At 33.2% G+C, this 18,141-nt stretch overlaps 2 protein-coding genes across 4 annotated transcripts; both read right to left on the bottom strand.

Annotated features, from left to right (window-relative positions):
• Window positions 1–5,135: 5,135 nt before the first annotated feature.
• LOC7462003 (bax inhibitor 1) lies at window positions 5,136–7,168 on the bottom strand. The gene is made up of 6 exons (XM_002303344.4): window positions 6,971–7,168; window positions 6,573–6,716; window positions 6,392–6,483; window positions 5,848–6,034; window positions 5,576–5,731; window positions 5,136–5,459 (listed from the first exon to the last, which is right to left on the bottom strand). Exons 1-6 carry the CDS (start codon window positions 7,085–7,087, stop codon window positions 5,412–5,414), a joined length of 744 nt encoding a protein of 247 aa, XP_002303380.1. The 5' UTR covers window positions 7,088–7,168; the 3' UTR covers window positions 5,136–5,411.
• Window positions 7,169–10,880: 3,712 nt separating this feature from the next.
• On the bottom strand, window positions 10,881–17,533 carry LOC7462002 (uncharacterized). 3 transcript variants are annotated; one of them, XM_024596981.2, is made up of 16 exons: window positions 16,768–17,533; window positions 16,630–16,691; window positions 15,370–16,254; window positions 15,155–15,218; window positions 15,011–15,073; window positions 13,984–14,047; window positions 13,795–13,888; window positions 13,636–13,719; window positions 13,465–13,554; window positions 13,320–13,347; window positions 12,434–12,925; window positions 12,294–12,355; window positions 11,776–11,885; window positions 11,600–11,687; window positions 11,184–11,515; window positions 10,881–10,965 (listed from the first exon to the last, which is right to left on the bottom strand). In XM_024596981.2, the coding sequence occupies exons 1-15, from the start codon at window positions 17,210–17,212 to the stop codon at window positions 11,198–11,200; spliced, it is 2,949 nt and encodes a 982-aa protein (XP_024452749.2). In that variant the 5' UTR covers window positions 17,213–17,533; the 3' UTR covers window positions 10,881–10,965; window positions 11,184–11,197. The 3 variants fall into 3 exon arrangements, with proteins under 3 accessions (XP_024452749.2, XP_024452750.2, XP_024452748.2); XM_024596982.2 differs by having other exon boundaries at window positions 10,881–10,960; XM_024596980.2 differs by having other exon boundaries at window positions 10,881–11,515; window positions 16,768–17,531.
• Between the last annotated feature and the right edge of the window lie 608 nt (window positions 17,534–18,141).

Raw genomic sequence — 18,141 nt, 5'->3', positions numbered from 1 at the left:
GATAAACAGCACCGAACCACGGAGATTTTCTGCTTCCTATCCATGTGCTTTGTGCTGACGTGCCACACACATATTAATGACGTTAAGTCATGGATTTCTTATCCTAACTGTATTAATGATTATATATTGAGAAATAATTCAAATTTACGTTACTCATTATTACTTTTTATAAATCGAACGAAAATTTAGTATGGAATTGTTTGGATTTTAAATATCAAAAGTTTTAATCACTACAAGATTTAACAGTTTTACCAACAGAATTTTTCCGTCGGCGTAAGACACATATTCCGTCGATAATTAATTTACCGACGAAATCACCAATAGAAATGCTCCGTCGGTGAATCTTTCATCGGTAATTTTTTATCTGTCGGTAAATCTGTTGGTAATAAAAAAATAGAATTACCCGCTTCATTACATCGGTATATCTCTCGGTAATAATATTTTTTTATTACAAACGGATTTACCGAGGGATATACCGACAGAAATTCCATCGGTAATTTCGTCGGTAATTATTTAAAAACATTTTAAAAAAATTCATTTTATAAAATTATAAAATAATTAAATTAACATAAATCAACACTGTATAATATATATTCAAAATGCTTGGAAAAAAAATAAGAAAATCAACTCAAACAAATTTACAACAAATAAATTCAACTAAAAAAATTCATATGAAAAAAATGAAGTTGCAATTGCTAAAAAATTAAAAATCCTATAAATAAATCAACTAAAAATTGGTCTCATATGAAAAAAAAAATCTCACAACAACATTTATACAATTATTAAGAACAAAAACAATTAAAAATAAAATAAAAAACAAATATAGTGAAAAAAATCATGAAAAAAAAAAGAAGAAAAAAATCTTACCTTAATGTAGTTATAAGTGAAGCTAAGGAGAGAGAAAAAATTTCGTAAAGCATATTAATTAAAAAAAAAACTAAGAGGATAAAAGAAGAAAGAAAAAGAAGACATACTCGAGCATGGAGAAAAAGAGAAGGAGATGAGGAGAGAAAAGAAGAGAAAGAAATAAATATTGATGTTTTTTACATATAGTGAAGAAGAAGAAAAAGAAGTAGAAGAAGAATAATAATAATAAGAAACGAGTATATCTCTTGTGAAATAAGGGCATTCAAGCTTTTTATTGGGGCGCGTTAGCGACGGATTTACCGACGGATAATTGAATATTAATATTTTTTAATTATTCCGTCGGTAATTCCATCGGTAATATTTAATTTAAATTTTTAATTTCATAAAAAGTTTTTAGAAACCGCCAATAATTACCGACGATTTTTCAATCCGTCTGTAATATTTAAATGAAAATTTTAAATTAATTGAATTTTTTCAGAAAACCGCCAAATGACACCGACGACTTTTCAATTCGTCGGTGATTTTGTCCGTAAAGAACAACAATTAACAGTGCAATTGGAAGGTGAACTGTTCTGGAGCTCTCTGGAAAATACCAACAAAAACTTCCGTCGGTGATTCCCTTTATAATTGACATGATGAACAATGTTCACAGTTTACCAACGGATTTTACTGATGGAATAAATTTCGTCGGTAAAAATGACATGTCATCATTTTTTTAAAAAAAAAATTTCCCACGATAATTCCCTCAGTATATACCGAGGGAATATTTCCGTCGGTAAAATCCCTCGGAAATTCCGTCAGTAAAATCCCTCGGAAATTTACCGACGGAAATATTCTCTCGGTATTTCCATTTGTATTTATCGATTTTCTGGTAGTAAATGCAATAAACACTCAAGATTATTAATTTATAAATAATTCAGAAATTATATTAGAAATACTATGAAATGTTTGAATGTATAATACGCATGTAAAGCATATAAAAAATATTCTAAAATAATTTAATTTGGTCACACGACTTTCCCTTTTCTTGTTATGAAATATTAGTTTAATTACTTAATATTATTTACTTTTCATGTTTTTTCCTACATACTGATGATCAAATATTAAAGATAGAATAAACTCCGTCGGTAATTTCGTTGGTAAAAATAACACGTCATTATTTTTATTTTTTTTTCCCACGATAATTTCCTCGGTATATACCGAGAGAATATTTCCGTCGGTAAAATCCCTCAGAAATTTACCGACGAAAATATTCTCTCGGTATTTCCGTTTGTATTTATCGATTTTCTGGTAATAAATGTAATAAACACTCAAGATTATTAATTTATAAATAATTCAGAAAATATATTAGAAATACTATGAAATGTTTGAATGTATAATACGCATGTAAAGCATATAAAAAAATATTCTAAAATAATTTAATTTGGTCACACGACTTTCCCTTTTCTTGTTATGAAATATTAGTTTAATTACTTAATATTATTTACTTTTCATGTTTTTTCCTACATACTGATGATCAAATATTAAAGATAGATTAATTAGCTAATACAAATATAACCTATCTTGATATCATGCAACAAATGGCTATGAAACAAAGATGAATGGATTCTAGCTTTTAATGTTAATAACCTTAAATATTTTAATAGATAGATTAAGCTAAATGTTTTAAGATTAGATATTTTATTTAAAAACTAAATAAATTGCTTAAAAATGAATTCTTTCTCTAAAACACAAACAAATATCATAAAAAAGAAACAATAATCAAGACATTACATTGTTTTCATAAGTAAATAGAACTACTAAATCATTTACATAAGATCCATACAAGTTGGGAACTAATGTAATTAATATAAAATAATTAATTAATTTAATTTTTAAATAAAATAAGCAGCCTTTAATCTAAAAAAATTTAAGCTAATATAACTTTAACGTGATTTTATTAAAATTACGTTCACTTATTTTAAAAATTATTTTTAAATACTTTTTTGATACTTTACTTTAAAGTAAAGCAGTGAAAGCAATAAAAGTAGTGTGATTTGGGTACAAACAAACTTCTTATCCAAGCCCATTCATGCTCGCTCCAGTATAGTATTCCTAGTGCATTTCATTCGCTAATCAGATCCCAGTACAAAAATTTGAATAAAAGCTATGATGATTTAGTAACCAATCTCTCTTGATTCGTTGACAAGTCTATATAATCTAGCTAGTGGGTACCTTCAAAGTCTTCCCTGAATTCTTGATCTAAAAGGGCATTCTGAGATTACGTTTGCAGAAACCGGACAAATTGTGGAGAACTGTCTGGCAGGGGGCGATGATAGGACAAAAACATAAACGTTAAGATTAGATTCAAACAATCAGATTAGCGAAAATGCGTCATTAAATAGGAACAAGATGTAGAAAGCATGTGGGAATATGCTCTGGAAACATTAGTTACGTAAAAGGAAATAGTTTTCATTTTGAGATAAAAGGTTACGAGTAAGAACTGAAGCGCTGTAAAAAGGAGGGCTCTTCAAGGGAGGGAAGATGAGGTCGTGTTGTGTGCAAGCAGCATAAGAAGAAAGATGAACTAGGAAAAAGCCTGGGAGGAGCAGCCGATAGTAATGCGATGAATGCAGCAGGAGGGATTCTTTCTAGCCTCACTTTCTCCCTCTAAAAATAACCCACTCTTTGCTTGGGCATCAGTTGTACTAACACAATCTCCCTTCACCAAAATTACAAACCCAAAGTCCACGGCACCAAGTTTTATATGAGAAGACTTGTTGAGAAAAAGGGACTGGGATTCTCCATTGTTCAGGTGCGTTAAAATGAGACAGTACACAGGTACTGAGAATGATAAAACGTAAAATAATTAGGACGGAGCAAACAAGAGAAACAATGAAAAGGAAGTTTATGAAGGATGAGATCTGAATCAAAATGTAAACAACCAATAATAATTTGCTTAAACAGGATTATCAGATGATAAAATACTGTTGCGAAGAAAGATTATCTTAATAGACACTCATAATATCAGGAGTTCTGACCTTCAAATATTTGCTTTGGTTGAGATCATCAACTTTATTAGCCATTAATGGGGAGGGTTTTACAAACTATTTCTTCATTTATATAGATAGAAGCACACTTAAAGTTGACATGGCTGAGTCCTCCTGCGTGTTTAAAGATTCTACCTTTTTATGTTTTTGTAACATTTGACACCTTCAATGCTCTTCCCGGAGGTTAGGTCTGGTGCAGAAGCCCACCTATAGGATCAATTGGACTATATATTTCACTTTATGTGAAAACCATTAGCACTCAGTGACTTCAATTTCATTAGTAAGTTTACACGAAGGTGTCCTAGAAACAACCATTTTCCCACATTTGTTACAGTTTTTGTTTTTGAACTCCATTCAATCCGAGCCATGTATATTATTGACACTTGATGCAAATAAAGACATGTTTGGGCGATGGTGAGGTGTGTTTGCCAGCTAGTGGGCATCAGACAGGTGTAGTAATGGAAATAATATGAAGTGGAGAAAGGGTAGAATGAGGAGTGTGTGCGACTGTATATGATGTAAAATTAATTATACAAATAATTGAATATAAAATATGAAAAATGAAATTTTAAAATAAAAGTTATTATCGTGATGCTTTTATAATTTATCTTTTCCTAAATTCCTCATTTAAACTTGTCTACTTTTTAACTTTTAAGATCAACTAAATACTAACTTGGATCCCTGTCTGTGAGTTACTAGCAGCTTCGAGGGTTAATGACAACATAACTCTTAGGGATAACTATTTTCATCGGTATATACGTCTTTATGTAGGCTATTTAAAAATCGATGATAACGGTAATAATTTAAAGTGTTTTTTTAGAAATATATCTAAATAATAATTCAAAAATATTAATTAAAAAAAATAAAAGCTTTTTAGAAATGCAGGTTGAATCATATTCCGCTGGTCGGGCGGGCGGGCATGCACAGCCAGCTCTTTGTTACTCAGTATTTTTGCTGAACCTTGGAGAACTTGAAAATCCGGCACTTCCCCCACCGTTCAATTTGGCCTCGTTCTCATATTTGTTAAGGAGCTTTTGACATTAGAGGAGGGGGTAATAAATCGAGTGGCTAGGACACATGAAATAACAACGTGTTGGAATGAGATGAAATAGAAACCCATGTTAAATGATATTAAATTAGCCCCGTGCCTCCCTCTCCCTATTCGTGTATGTTTCTTTCAAATCGCAGAGTTCTATTTATGTCCCCAGGAACCATCAATTATCAGATTCGTAGCTTGAGTTGAAAGAAAAACAAACGCTAGTGTAAAACTGAACTTACAAAATGAGGTCACAATATTTAACACCAAGTTTCATGGTAGAGAAGAACTTAGACCTCCTACTCATGCCACGATCTTGCAAGCAACTTTCAAGCATTTACAGAACCAGACAAATGCTACTGCCAACACTTCTACTATATTACAAGAAGTTCAAACAATTGACACAAGAGTTTTGCTCAGTCAAGAAACAGAGAACCAGGTTCATTTTATCGAGCACATAGTCAGTCTTCCACTCAAACTCAATCTCTTCTTTTCTTCTTCTTCTCCTTCTCAGTTGAATTCTTTAACTGCACAACAGACAGATAATTTATCAGCGGATGGAATATGATAACAGAAAGAGAAAAGAAAAGAAAAGGCATTGATGACAGTAATCCATTTCTTTGGGCATTTCAGTTCAGCTTACCATGATTATAAGAATTCGGACAAACACAGCAACAAAGTCAGTGAAAAGCTTCAGGGCATGCTTCACATAGTCCCGATCACCAAGGTGAGCTTTCTCAATGATATCCTGGGTGTCAACCACCACATAGCCCACAAACACCAGAAGCCCAAAATACAGCTGTGAAAACCATCAAGACAAAAATAACAATCTGTTAGAATCAGATAAACAAAAGCACTTACACATACAACTCAGAAAAAGATCCATGAAAAATTTCACAGCTAGTGAGTCCCTACCTCAAATTTAAAGAGGGCTGCAGATCCCCCAAAGATGGAGGATGCAAAGTGCACCCATAGAAGGATAGACAGGCCAGAGGAAAGCAAGCCACCCAAGTAAAGATATTCTCTACGCCTAGCCAACATAGCTGCAGCTGAGAAACATCCAAATGCCACCGCTGTTCCCACAAATGCCGTAATCAGAACACTGACATGACAAGAAAAGCATCCACAGATAATGTTATAATGGGCTATATAGGCATAATTTTCCTAGCAACAAGAAACGTATCAAATGGGTATATGATGCAGGCAATGGGGCTTCAAATGGAAGGACATCATTCCAAGGACAGTATGTTTCCCAGTACCGCCAGATTCACCTAAACCAACTCATATAGTGAGTGAACAGACAACAGCCATTGAATGAGAACAATACCATTTTAAAAATCTCTATTCACAGAATGTCCAAAAATAAGCACAATACCATCCATTTTAGACCCAAAATCCACAACTTCCTTGTTTAACATCTATATGTATACATGAAGAAAATTGGCAAAGTGATATGTACCTTGGATCAATCTGAATGGCCAAATCAATCAGAGGACCGATGGATGCCCCTTCAAAGAGTGCAGCTGCCATCAAGAGAGCAAGCCTCTTTCGCTGCTCATTTTAAAAATAAAAAGAAATGAACCTAGTGAATAACAGAAACATGAATATAGACTACATCAAAAGCGAAAAGACTAGAATACCTCTTCATAAGGAGATATGGAAAGTAGCCAAGTCATGCATCCAAAGCATGCAAAAGTTGTTAATAGACCACCAATGTTCCACAGAATATGGAGGTATGCCCCAGCGGCCGATGCAACCAGTGCACAACATAAAGTCAGATAAACCTGCAAATTTCACAAGTTTTGATCCTAATCAAGAGTCTCATAAGAATCCAGAAAGCCTATTCCTTCCATATAAGTTTTTCGTTGAGTATTTACAAATGATAATCAGGAGAAAAAAATCCCTCAAATCTCCAAGAAAACAACCTCGACTGGATAATTAAAAAAGACCCAAGAATCCATACACCTGAAGCAAATTTGTCCTCGATTTTGATATCAAGAAATGGAAAATAAGATGTTGTTGGAAACCAAATAATTACCTGCTTGAGATGAGTCTGGACTACAGGCGAGATCTGACGGAAGTTCTTGAGAGAGTCGTAGCTCCAACGATTCCTTGAAGACGATTCAGAGTCAAAGAAGGAAGCGAACGATTCCATTGTTTAGAGAGAAGGAAATCTTTCGACAAAATGCTGAGGACAGACAGAACCAAATCCCTAATTTTGATGTCTATTTGGGGATTTGACCCTTTTATATATTGTCCGGTTGTAGTTTGTTGCCTGGAAATTTCTAGATGGTTCGAGTTACGATACTGCCCCTTAGTTTGATGTACTGAAGTTACAATTCTATCCCTCTTGTGATCGACTTTACCCGAACGCGTTTACCTGCTGAGAGCTTTAAATATTCATGAATTCTTCCCATTATTATATTTTGTTTTGTTTTTTGAAATATTAAAGTTTTTTTATTAGCAATAATGTAATATTGACTATCGTTTATGTTTGGTAGTTATACTGTGCCCACACTATGCATTTATGTTATTTTATGTTTGTTTGTATTATAATAACTTTTTTCTTGATATGATGATATTATTTTATTTAAATTCTATGAAAAATAACATTATATCAACTATGGTTGAGCACATCTTGGGGAGCTTTATTTGGGATTGATATAGAATAAAATATCCTCTATGAGGTTATATTGACCCCGTGGAGGTTCAATTATAATAATGGGGTAATGTATCCTAACACACAAAAGAAATTTAAACAAACATTTAAATACATTGATATAAAACATATTTATAAATAAAGATAAAATAATATGTATATGATAGATATATTATTATTATTTTATATAAAATCAAGTGTTGTCATCTTGGAAGTGATTTTGTTATTAGAATAATGGTTTATGTATGATAAAAAAATGAATTAAAAAGATATTGCTCAATTTTTTTTCTTTGTTGGTATGGTTATAATGTCAACATTTCCAGGGTCTTGGACGGAAGTTTCGATGCCTTGAACATGAGATGAGCAGCCGCGTAATAATGGCATGTCTAGTATGAACGTTCCCCTAGCAGAAAGGTCAAGCAGTTTGGCCATTTTATGCCCACGTCTATGCACCTTGCAGTTTGAAGAAGGATCTGGATGTTTTAGAGTTCGTGGACCTAAACCGATTGAAAACTAGAATCTAGTCAGTTCCTTATGCGCTTCCTTCTTTCCAGTTTCTACTCGAAGCAGAGGGGAGAAAGAAAAAAAAACATGGATACATAATATCCTCTGCCTTTAGTTTTATTATTTATTTTGATTAGTTTGGTATTGGATACTTTCAGTTGATGCTTAATTTGAAAAAATTTAATAAAATTAAATTGAATTAAAACAATTGAAGCACGGGGATTGGATTTGAATGCCAGACAAGTGTTAAGCCTTTTTTTCTTGCAAATATTAGGGGCTAAATTGAACGATCTTGAAAAAATTCAGTTTTTTTTTCTTTTATTGGTCTTAATATTTTTTAATTTGATCATTTCATATCAAGGTTTTTTTTTTATTGAACTTGATAGTTATTTCTTGTTTTCTAGATATAGAGATCTCATAACCTCGAGGAGAAATTCATACAAACTCACTATCTATGATATGAGATTAAAATAAACTCATAAAAAAACAAATATAATAAATAATAAAGCTCAAGGTCTAATAATTCAAAATCAAATGATGAAATTAAAAAAAAATCAATTTTTAATAAAGAACCTGAAAAAAAAGAGAACTTAAACCAAGTTAATATTTTAAATCAGTGACCTAGATCATGAAACCATGATTACTTTATAGAAAGGTAAACATGTAAAAATCATGAAATAAAATTTCAATCATAATTTTTTTTTTAAAAAAATAAATAGCATTTAAAACATTAAGAACCAAATCCGATATAAAAACTAAATGAAAGAAAATAATTAGAGACTAAATAAAAAAATCAAGAAAAGAATAAGAAAATAACAATAAAAAGAACGAGGGCTAAAATTGAATAAAAAAGTTAAACAAAATAAAATAATTAAGAAAAGGATAAAAATAAAAAAAATAAGGACCAAAATTGGATAAAAATTAAATAAAATAAAATGTTCAGGGTAAAAATAAAAAAAATTCAAGAAAATGATAGGAAAATATCAATAAAAAAAATAAAGACCAAAATTGGATAAAAAAATAAAGTGAAATAAAATGATAAGGAATAAAATTGAAAAATAAATTTATAAAAACGTAAAATATAAAAAAATAAGCAATAAAAAAAATAAAGATTAAATTTGATAAAAATAAATAATTTTTAAAAAACATTAAAAACAAAACAAATAACAATAAAAAAATAAAGAATCAAAATTAATAGAAATAGAAACTAGAGGAAATAATTAATTTTGAAAAAGATTGGCGTGAATTTTTAGGCTACAGAGAGAAAAGAAATAAAAAAAACCATAACTTCGTGCATATGTGCCCCATCAATACAAAGAGAACAACATGCAACTCCTAACATCGTTGTATATGGCTACTTTTGGTGACTAGATAGTCCCACAAGCACCGCTCGAAGGGCACAAGCACTGTCATGCAATGACACATGTGTGCGCATCAGTAATTTTTTTTTACAATATTTAATCTTTTAAAATTATCAAATAGCCCTTACATCAGTCCAAAAATAAATGTAATGAAAAGACACGCATGCTTTTGAAATCATGTGTGTATATTTTTTATTTTGAGGGCAATTCCGTAACTTTATTATTCAAAAAAATACATAAAATCTTCCATGTGCAAGTTTAATGTTTTTTTTTCTTTTAAAGATGTCTCCGTAATTTTGCTATACAAATAATAGTAAAAAGATAAGGAAAAAAAAACCTTTTGAACCAAAATTATACAATTTTTTGCCTTAAAGGGAAGCAAACTCATTTCACCGTGCAGAAGAAATATATGGGAACTAATTTATTTCCAATCAATTTTGTAATGTCTAGTGCATCAGGATAATTTCACTCTTAATTACAAGCTTTTTCAGTTTTGATGAAAAAAACAAAAATATTATTATACTATTCTAATGAACAATATAATGTATTTAGAGTTACAGTAAAACATTAATGACTTTTAAAAAATTTAATAACCCGATGAGCTTGATTAAGTTTAATAATAATTTCAAAAAAAATACCTGCGGCAACAACATGCAGGCTACTGACTAGGTTACAGACTAAACTAGATGATTTAATAGATAGCATTAACATTAACTATTAACAAATAACAAAAGAAAAGAGAGAATGGAAAAATATTTTATCATTTTTGCTTGCTCTCCTCACTCTGTATGGCCTTTTTTTCTCCCTTTTTTGGTCCCTTAAAATTATCAGTTTTTGTAGTTTGGTTATTAAATTTTTTCCTTTTCATCTTTGAAGATATGTTTATAGGCTTCTTATGTTTTAGGATTTATTTTGCTCTGCATGCTCTTACATGTGCGTTAAAAAGAAGATTATTTACATAAAATTAAAGATTGCAATTCAAAATACAGCTATAGGGTTCAACTAAAAAAAAAAAATAACTTGGACAAAAAAAAATATATATGAGGTGTTTCATACAAAGTACAATTGACAATGATCATATCTACCCACATAAACACGATACATACAATTTTTGTTTCTTTTTACGTGAATCAAATCGATTAACCAACTATATTTAGGGTTCCTATGATCTGGTTTGTAGTTGATTGCTATCACTATTATAATAAAAGCACAAATTTTGTGAGAAGTAATATTTCTGAAACTGTGACATAGAAACCATCAAGGCTCAAGCTCTTTTAAGCGGCTTAGCTGGAAAAAGAAATCAAGGACGCCCTTGCCGGGAAAAAAAAACAGCAGCAGAAAACAATTGAAAAGAAGAACACTGGAAAACAATCTTAGTTCCAGTGTTTCAGAAGAGAACTGGCATTGATTCACCTGGAACAAGATTGTAGTTGAAAAGGTATCTTGCACATTTCACAGTAAAGCTAAGGTTACACGTACCAGTGTTATCAAGCAGCCATAGTTTCTGCTCTGAAAATAAAGCACATTTGTACAATTATATATTCATTCTTGTAATCAATTTAGTTGCAACACACCTAAGAAATTCTATAATGAGCAAAAAGGACAGCAAGGACTGGCTTACAGGGGTAATAAATTCACTGATTTACAGCGGTAAAATATGCAAATATCCTATCAAAGAGCTATGGATAGAGGGTTAACCTAAATCAGATTAAGTTAAAAAGACATACCATCCATAATCTGATCAGGGTTGCCTTTGATAAATTTTGATAGGTCTGGCAATGCTTTGTCCATGTGAAGGAATATTATTAGTTCGAGAATCCAAGCTGAGTCCCTGCCTGAGCAGCTTCTGCTTTCGAAGGCTCTCGTGGCATGGAGCAAAGAACTCATGCTTTAGAGCATCCTCTGCACTAATCCTCAATCTCGGGTTCACCGTCAAGCATTTGTCCACCAGGTCAATAAGTGAGCTTGGCACTGCATCCAGGAAATCTTGTCTTTTTGAGTTCAGCTTGCACCACTCCCATAGTGTCGTGGGTGGCAAAGATTGCATGTTATACAGGTCCTGGGAAAGAAACAATGAGCTCTTGAACATGAATTAATTTTCTTTTCATAATTTACGGAAGATCAAAACAAGAAATGGGAATACCACTGGGAATGAGGATTCCCGGTCATGAAGCTTTGAAATTTCCCATAGATCTTCGCTGCCTCTTAACTTTGCTATATCCTTTATATTCCTGATAACGACAGTGATATGGTTAACAAAAGAAAATGAAACGAAGTGCACAAAAACTCTAATGAAAGTTTTCACAAAAAAGTTCTTACTGTTCAGGATCACCATAAAAGGGCGTTTTTCCTATTATCAGGTATAATATGGTGACCCCAGCAGACCAAATATCAACCTTGGGGCCTTGGTAGAGAGATCTGAACAAGACCTGCGTGAACCGCAAACTCCACTTTATCATTTTGACAACCATAAAAAAAAATCAGGTGCTCTTATTGAGAAGTGAGATGTTTTTATCATTAAATCTTGACACTTTACTTTCCTTTGGAAGTGGAACCTGGAGAACACATTCTTTACACGACACTGACCATACTCTATCCTACCACATTCTAACTAAGACCATGTTAGGCCTTATTTATAACATGAGCTCGAAGCATAGATACAAAAAATATTGGCATTACTCATCAGATTATACTGTGAACAAATGAAGCTGTTAGTGATTATGCTCAAAACTTAATAGCCAGTGCACATTGTAATTATCTACCAAGAATCTTTTAGTAGAATTCTATCAATTCTATATAAAAAAACATGCAGTCTCGGCATCTCAGTTGATACTCACCTCTGGAGCCCGAAAACCTTTAGTTCCAACACAAGGGCCTTCTTTCTTGTTCTTCCCATCCCCTAATGACAAACAACCTCATCACTGAAACAGAGACAAACAAACCACATTCTCGAAGGCACACACTATATGAAACTCACCTTTGTTCTTAACTAAGCCAATGCCAGCAACTGTGATGTCAGTCGAGTGCAGAGGCATTGGAGTAAGATAGATATGTCTTCCATCTATTTTTCCAGGAGGTGCAGCAATCCTCTTCCTCATAGAAGCCGGAACACTAGATGCTTCATGATTTGGACTCTGCATTGCTTCATGCAACAAGCTGATAAGCTCCTTTCTACCTTGGCATGGCAGAGGCTCTTTCAGCCTTTCTGCTGAAGGAGTCCTAGCACTTGTTGCATCCTTGACTGAGGTTACGCCAGAGCCATCTGCTCCCTGACTTTTCATACTACTATCAGGCTTCCTTTTTACATTCTTGGCCTCCAAAGTTGAGTTCCAGCCTTTAATCGCCCCCACATCAACTGCGTCCAAGAATTTAGTGCCTGGGAACCTCCTACTTTTAGATGGAGGAATATATTTGGCATTGGAAACTGCAACATTATTGAAGCTTATGTCATTTTCCGCCTTTGATTTGTCTGCAAAAAAAACAATAAATAAAAATAAAAAGAAGCTTCATCAATTCAGATTTTCAAACATTTGATCCTAAGCTTCATCAAACCTATGTCCAGAGAATCTGCAATGGAGCACGTATAAGCTAAGTTTCTCCTGGGTCTAAAAGCCTGAAAACTAGAAGGCTTAGCAAAAAATGCTCAAAAGATAAAAGGTCAAGGGAAAAACATACTTTTCAGGCTTTTTAGTAGCGAACAAGCCCACATATAAAAGTTGATTATTTCATTTTGCAAGTTCACTAACTGATTTCGCCTATCAATAAAATCTTCAGCTGGATACTGAATACTTCATGCTCTTAACTAAATCCATGTTAATGTCATGTTTAAATATAAAATCTCATATAAGAGAGAAAAAGCTCACTGATTGCTCCAAGCTTTTGATGCAGATCCTGTCAAAACACAATAAAGACCAAGATAAGTTTTCCTAACTTTTTCAGAGCAATGAAGATGTGAAACAGATTTGACACATAAATAGTCATGTAGATGTACCAAAAAATATCACTAACCAGGGCAAGATTGAAATCGATCAGATAACCTTTACTGGCCTTGCAAGAGAAAAGGAAGTTGCCAGGTTTTACATCCCTATGGACCACTCCCTGCTAACAAGAAAGGAACCAGTGAGTTGTTTTTTGTGTATAACTTCAAATCATAATAGATGTGTTTGCGAAACTTCTCACCTGCTTATGAAGAGTTGCAAGGGCTCTGAACATGCAATACCCATACCAACGGAGCTGAAAAACATCTATTTCCTTCTTCAACACCTAAAAGTTAGAGCAAAACCAAGATCAATTAATTGATTAAACAAAGGCGTATCCATTGAAGCATATGTTAATCACCTCCGGTCTGTCATGGTCAACATATGCCAAAACTAAGCAGTCAGAATTTTGGTTCTTGAGACAGCCTTCATATTTTATTACAAAATTTTTGCCCCTGAATTGGAAGAATAAACTTGCAGGTTAAAGAACATAAGACTCAAAATGCAACCGTATATCTTTTATGTGAAACTAACTTCCCTAAATGTTTACCCAAAGCGCTCCAGCATCTTTAGTTCGTTGATAACATGGTGTCTGTGAGCATTCTCGTGAGGGCCTGCAGAGCCAGAAAAAAAGGGACTGGATATCAGTAAATGTTTTTGGATTATCCCTGCAACATATAAATTAGGCTGAATGGTATGGCTTGCCATTTCCCATTTATTAGAAAAGCAGGTTAAAATTGAATGCATTAAGTAGTATTTCTAACGTATTTACTTCACTTGTTTACAACTATATGATAAATGTAGCTGTTAACTCCTTGGAGTATTGCATGCTTTAAATTCCACATTAACTTGGATAGAACAATATGGTTGCTGACTAAAATTTAATTTATAAAAGGCAAGATGCCAAAATGCTCTTGAATAGAAGAAAACAGAAAAACAATTTACAGTACGACAAATGCATACTCCACGCTGTAAAGGAGCATATAGATTTCCAAATTTCCATTCCCCAATCAACTCCATTCAGTGGGGTGATAACTTGACATTTCAAACTATTTCAAGGAAAATAAGAGCATATGAACTTTGTACTCAGAAGCACTGCTTTCAACATCCACAATGATTCACTTTATTATGATAGTAGATAACAAGGAGCCTTGTAACCTGGGTTGCAACCGTGATCCACACAGGAGAAATCCTATTATTATCATTAATCTATGATCATCGGTGCAGGTTTCGTGGAGTTCAAAACAGAGTTCACAAATTTTTCCAATTGCTACAATTCACCAGTACGAAAATAAACAAAAAGTTAAATTACATCATCTGAGATTTGCATTGACTCCTTTTCTAATCTACTGGACCATTTTCATGTCAGAAATTGTAATTCTGATAACAAATGCCAGACAAATAAACATTCTCAATTTCTCTCATCCTCAAAATAAAGGATTCTGGCAATCAAATGATATTCAAATACTTCTTGATGGAGATTAATAAATGGACGGTATAATTTATAGATAGTAATCGCTACAAATTGTAGAAGATTAGCCTTAATCTGATTCTGCATTTGAATTTTTCTTACATACATTTGATGGCAACTGTGGTCCCGTCATGTTTCCTCGTTGCCCTGTAAACAGTGCCATAACCACCTGCAAGTTGGGGTTAAATGGAATATAGTCAATTAACGAGCATAATATGATGTGGTCAACAAACAAAGAACGATTTCATACCCGAGCCTTCTTCCTTTTCAACAATATAAGAATCAAAGCGTGGAAAGTCTTTGGATCCCCAATCCTGAAAGGAAACCATCAATAAATCCTATCAATGAAAGGAGAACAGCTATACTAGCCAAGTTACTCTTAGAGAATTAGCTCCATTTAGGGGCATACTAAACAAGTGCATGCGTAAAGCATATGAACATAGAATTTGCAGGATTTGAACTTACCTTGGGAGCATTAAGGGCACAATCCTTCTTTCTTTCTTTTGTATGAGTATCATTGCACGCCTGCTTTGATTTTTGTGCCGTGCTGTTTTTCATTTGATCTTTTTTCCTGTGCTGGTTCTCTTTGGGAGGGTTAACAGCCTTCCTTTGATCTAGGGACTGGCAAAGAGTCTGCTGTCTTGGAGACACAGCAACACCAGTAGTGACCTTAATCTTGTTGGAGGGTTTTGGGTCTTTTGACAACTTCGGGGGGACAGAGAGCTCACTAGTTGAAGCCTCGACCTGATTTTTCATGTGAGTAGTTATTGTCTCTTTATCCAGAGAATTCAGCTCATTCCTCCTAAAGTTTCTTTCTTGTGGCGTATCAAAAGCAGTATTACTTTGCTGAAAATGGTTTATGCCTTCTCCTTCCGTTTTACCATAATCAATTACCAGTTCTTCCCTAGTTTCAGTTCTTACAGTTTCAACACGAGAGTCATTTATAGCATTACAAGCACCATTAACACTCGTAAACTCCAACAATAATCTGCTGCTCCATTTGACATCATCCAAGCAACATGTAGCATTGACATCTGCTCTACTTTCAAGATCTATCTCATTCACTTTAGCTTCTTGGAATACAGCTTCATTATCCGACCTAATAATGGGAAGAGCAGACTCTTCATCAATCTCACATGCCATGATTCTCTTATCCTTCCCGCTTTCCACAATAGCTCTTGTATTCCTCTCACCTTCTTCATGTTCGATATCCCTTAATTTGCAACTTAATTCACCCACTATGGTTTTAACGAACAAGTCAGGTGCAAGAATCAAGTTACCTGGCTGGATTGGCATGTAAGTTGGCTCAACATTAATCCTGTTGACATCCTCACTTGAGTGAAAAGTTAACTGCATGATTTAAAAATAAAACATCTCAGAAAGCGGAATTTGCAGGGTTGTATTATAAGAACCGTGTCACTCAGCTCTAGAAAAGTTATCATTTCACCAATTTTTTCTTTCTGAACAGAAACTACTTTCTTCATTTTGAATTTTTTAAGAAAGATTTCACAAGTTCCTGACAAGTTTCAAAAAAACTTGCTGTGCAAACACAAGGGTCGAAGAGAAAGCTTCCAGGTTCTGAAATGGCCATATAAAATTGCTAAAATAAAGCAAGCAAAAGTTAATTATATTGAAATTGTAGATTTTATTTTAGCTCTAAGTGGAGAAAAAAAATTCTACCAAATTGGTCAAGTTCATAATTATGTAAACCAGTTCGAAAGTTACCGTCTTGCAACCATTTCGAATTCTTTTCGACGAAGTAGAAACTCCTTGTTCCTTCTCGTACACTGCAAAGCAACACCACCATAACTCAATAACCGAACCAGTCAATGACCGAAAAAACAAAATAAAACAGAAATTTACCATCTGCAGGATCATATCCAATTCGCTTCCGTTTCCTAAAATACATCCTCACAGCGTCCTCCAAAGGAACCTTGGGCCTGCAGATTGCAGTCCGGATCCAAGTCGCAAACGCATCAATCAAGCTGAGATTAGATACGAATTGATTCAAAGCGAAAAGACCAAGTGGAGAAATGGTGACCAGGAAGCTGTTGCTACAGTCGTCACTGTTGAACGTCAAAGTGATAGGTGAGTTAGGGATTGAGCAGAGAGACTCGATGAGATCCGGTGATGCATTGAAGAGAGTGCAGTGAGATGCGAGCTCTAGAGCTGGAGTTGGGTTGCCGATTGAGAGGAGGAGACCGAGGATGTGCCATGCCTTCTCTTGCAAATCGGACTCGGTGGAGGTAGTGGCGGTGGCGAGCGAGTCGATGAGGGCGAGTCGCATGTTGGAGGAGTGAGTTTGCATAGCGAGTCTGGGTGGGGAGCGAAAGAGAGAGTTAGTGTTTTAGGGTTTGGACATGGATGGATTTGCAGAAATGTGGAGGGAGGCAGGGAGGGATTTTGGAGTTTTGATTGTTTTGAGATTCGGCACGTGATAGTTTCCCGCCAATCTTTCCATTAGTTTGGATTTTAAAAAGACGGCTCATTAATTGTGGTGTATAATTATATCAGTATCAGTGCTAATATTCTGTAAATTAATTGTAGTTTATATCGAAAAACAAATAAATAAATAATGAGCTACGTAGAAATTTTCTTTAAGAGCTTTCCAAAAATGCTATCTATTTTTTAAGAATTTAAAATAAATATTAAAAGGATTGCATTTTATTACATGATTAATTTTGTTTTATAAGCAACATGGTCTGAAACCAAGAGAAAAAAATAGTATATGAAGCATTGAAATTCTCGGAGAATTGAATTTGGTTTAATAAACAAATCAAATCCAATCTCAAGACTATAAATCTAATTTTTAAACAAAACTTATAATCATTTATGACATTAGATATTCGTAAAATGTGTTTGAATCCATTTGAATAAAAAAACAACATTTGAAAAATAGGGATAAAAAAATATTTAAAAATAATAATGGTTACTTTTTAAAATATTTTTTACTCAAAAATATATCAAAAAAATTATTTTTATTTTAAAAAAATTATTTTTAATATCAACAAATTAAAATAATTAAAAAACAAAAAAAAAATTAAATTTTACACGACCATTTTGAAACACAACATCAAACTTGAGCAAAGTCTATGAAATTCTTTTTTAATATTTTAGGCTGAGAACACACTTATACATCCTCATAATAATAATAATAATAATAATAATAATAATAAAAAAAAAAAAAAAAGCAAGCTTATAGAATTCATTTTTTCATCTGTATGCAGAAGATAAACA

The sequence above is a fragment of the Populus trichocarpa genome, chromosome 3 (genome assembly GCF_000002775.5).
Source record: "Populus trichocarpa isolate Nisqually-1 chromosome 3, P.trichocarpa_v4.1, whole genome shotgun sequence".
NCBI lineage: Eukaryota > Viridiplantae > Streptophyta > Magnoliopsida > Malpighiales > Salicaceae > Populus > Populus trichocarpa.
This window is presented reverse-complemented; position numbering and strand designations above follow the sequence as displayed.

Bases quoted from the DNA above. Each gene is read 5' to 3' on its own strand.
- LOC7462003 (XM_002303344.4), bottom strand. From the start codon at position 7,087: ATGGAATCGTTCGCTTCCTTCTTTGACTCTGAATCGTCTTCAAGGAAT. The intron at 6,035-6,391 runs GTACATATCACT...TTGTCATGTCAG, and splicing joins GCCATTCAGATTGATCCAAG to TGTTCTGATTACGGCATTTG. The intron at 5,460-5,575 runs GTAAGCTGAACT...TCTGTTGTGCAG, and splicing joins TCCGAATTCTTATAATCATG to TTAAAGAATTCAACTGAGAA.
- LOC7462002 (XM_024596981.2), bottom strand. From the start codon at position 17,212: ATGCAAACTCACTCCTCCAACATGCGACTCGCCCTCATCGACTCGCTC. The intron at 16,255-16,629 runs GTAACTTTCGAA...TAAATCATGCAG, and splicing joins TTCGAAATGGTTGCAAGACG to TTAACTTTTCACTCAAGTGA. The intron at 15,074-15,154 runs GTATGAAATCGT...CCCAACTTGCAG, and splicing joins TGAAAAGGAAGAAGGCTCGG to GTGGTTATGGCACTGTTTAC.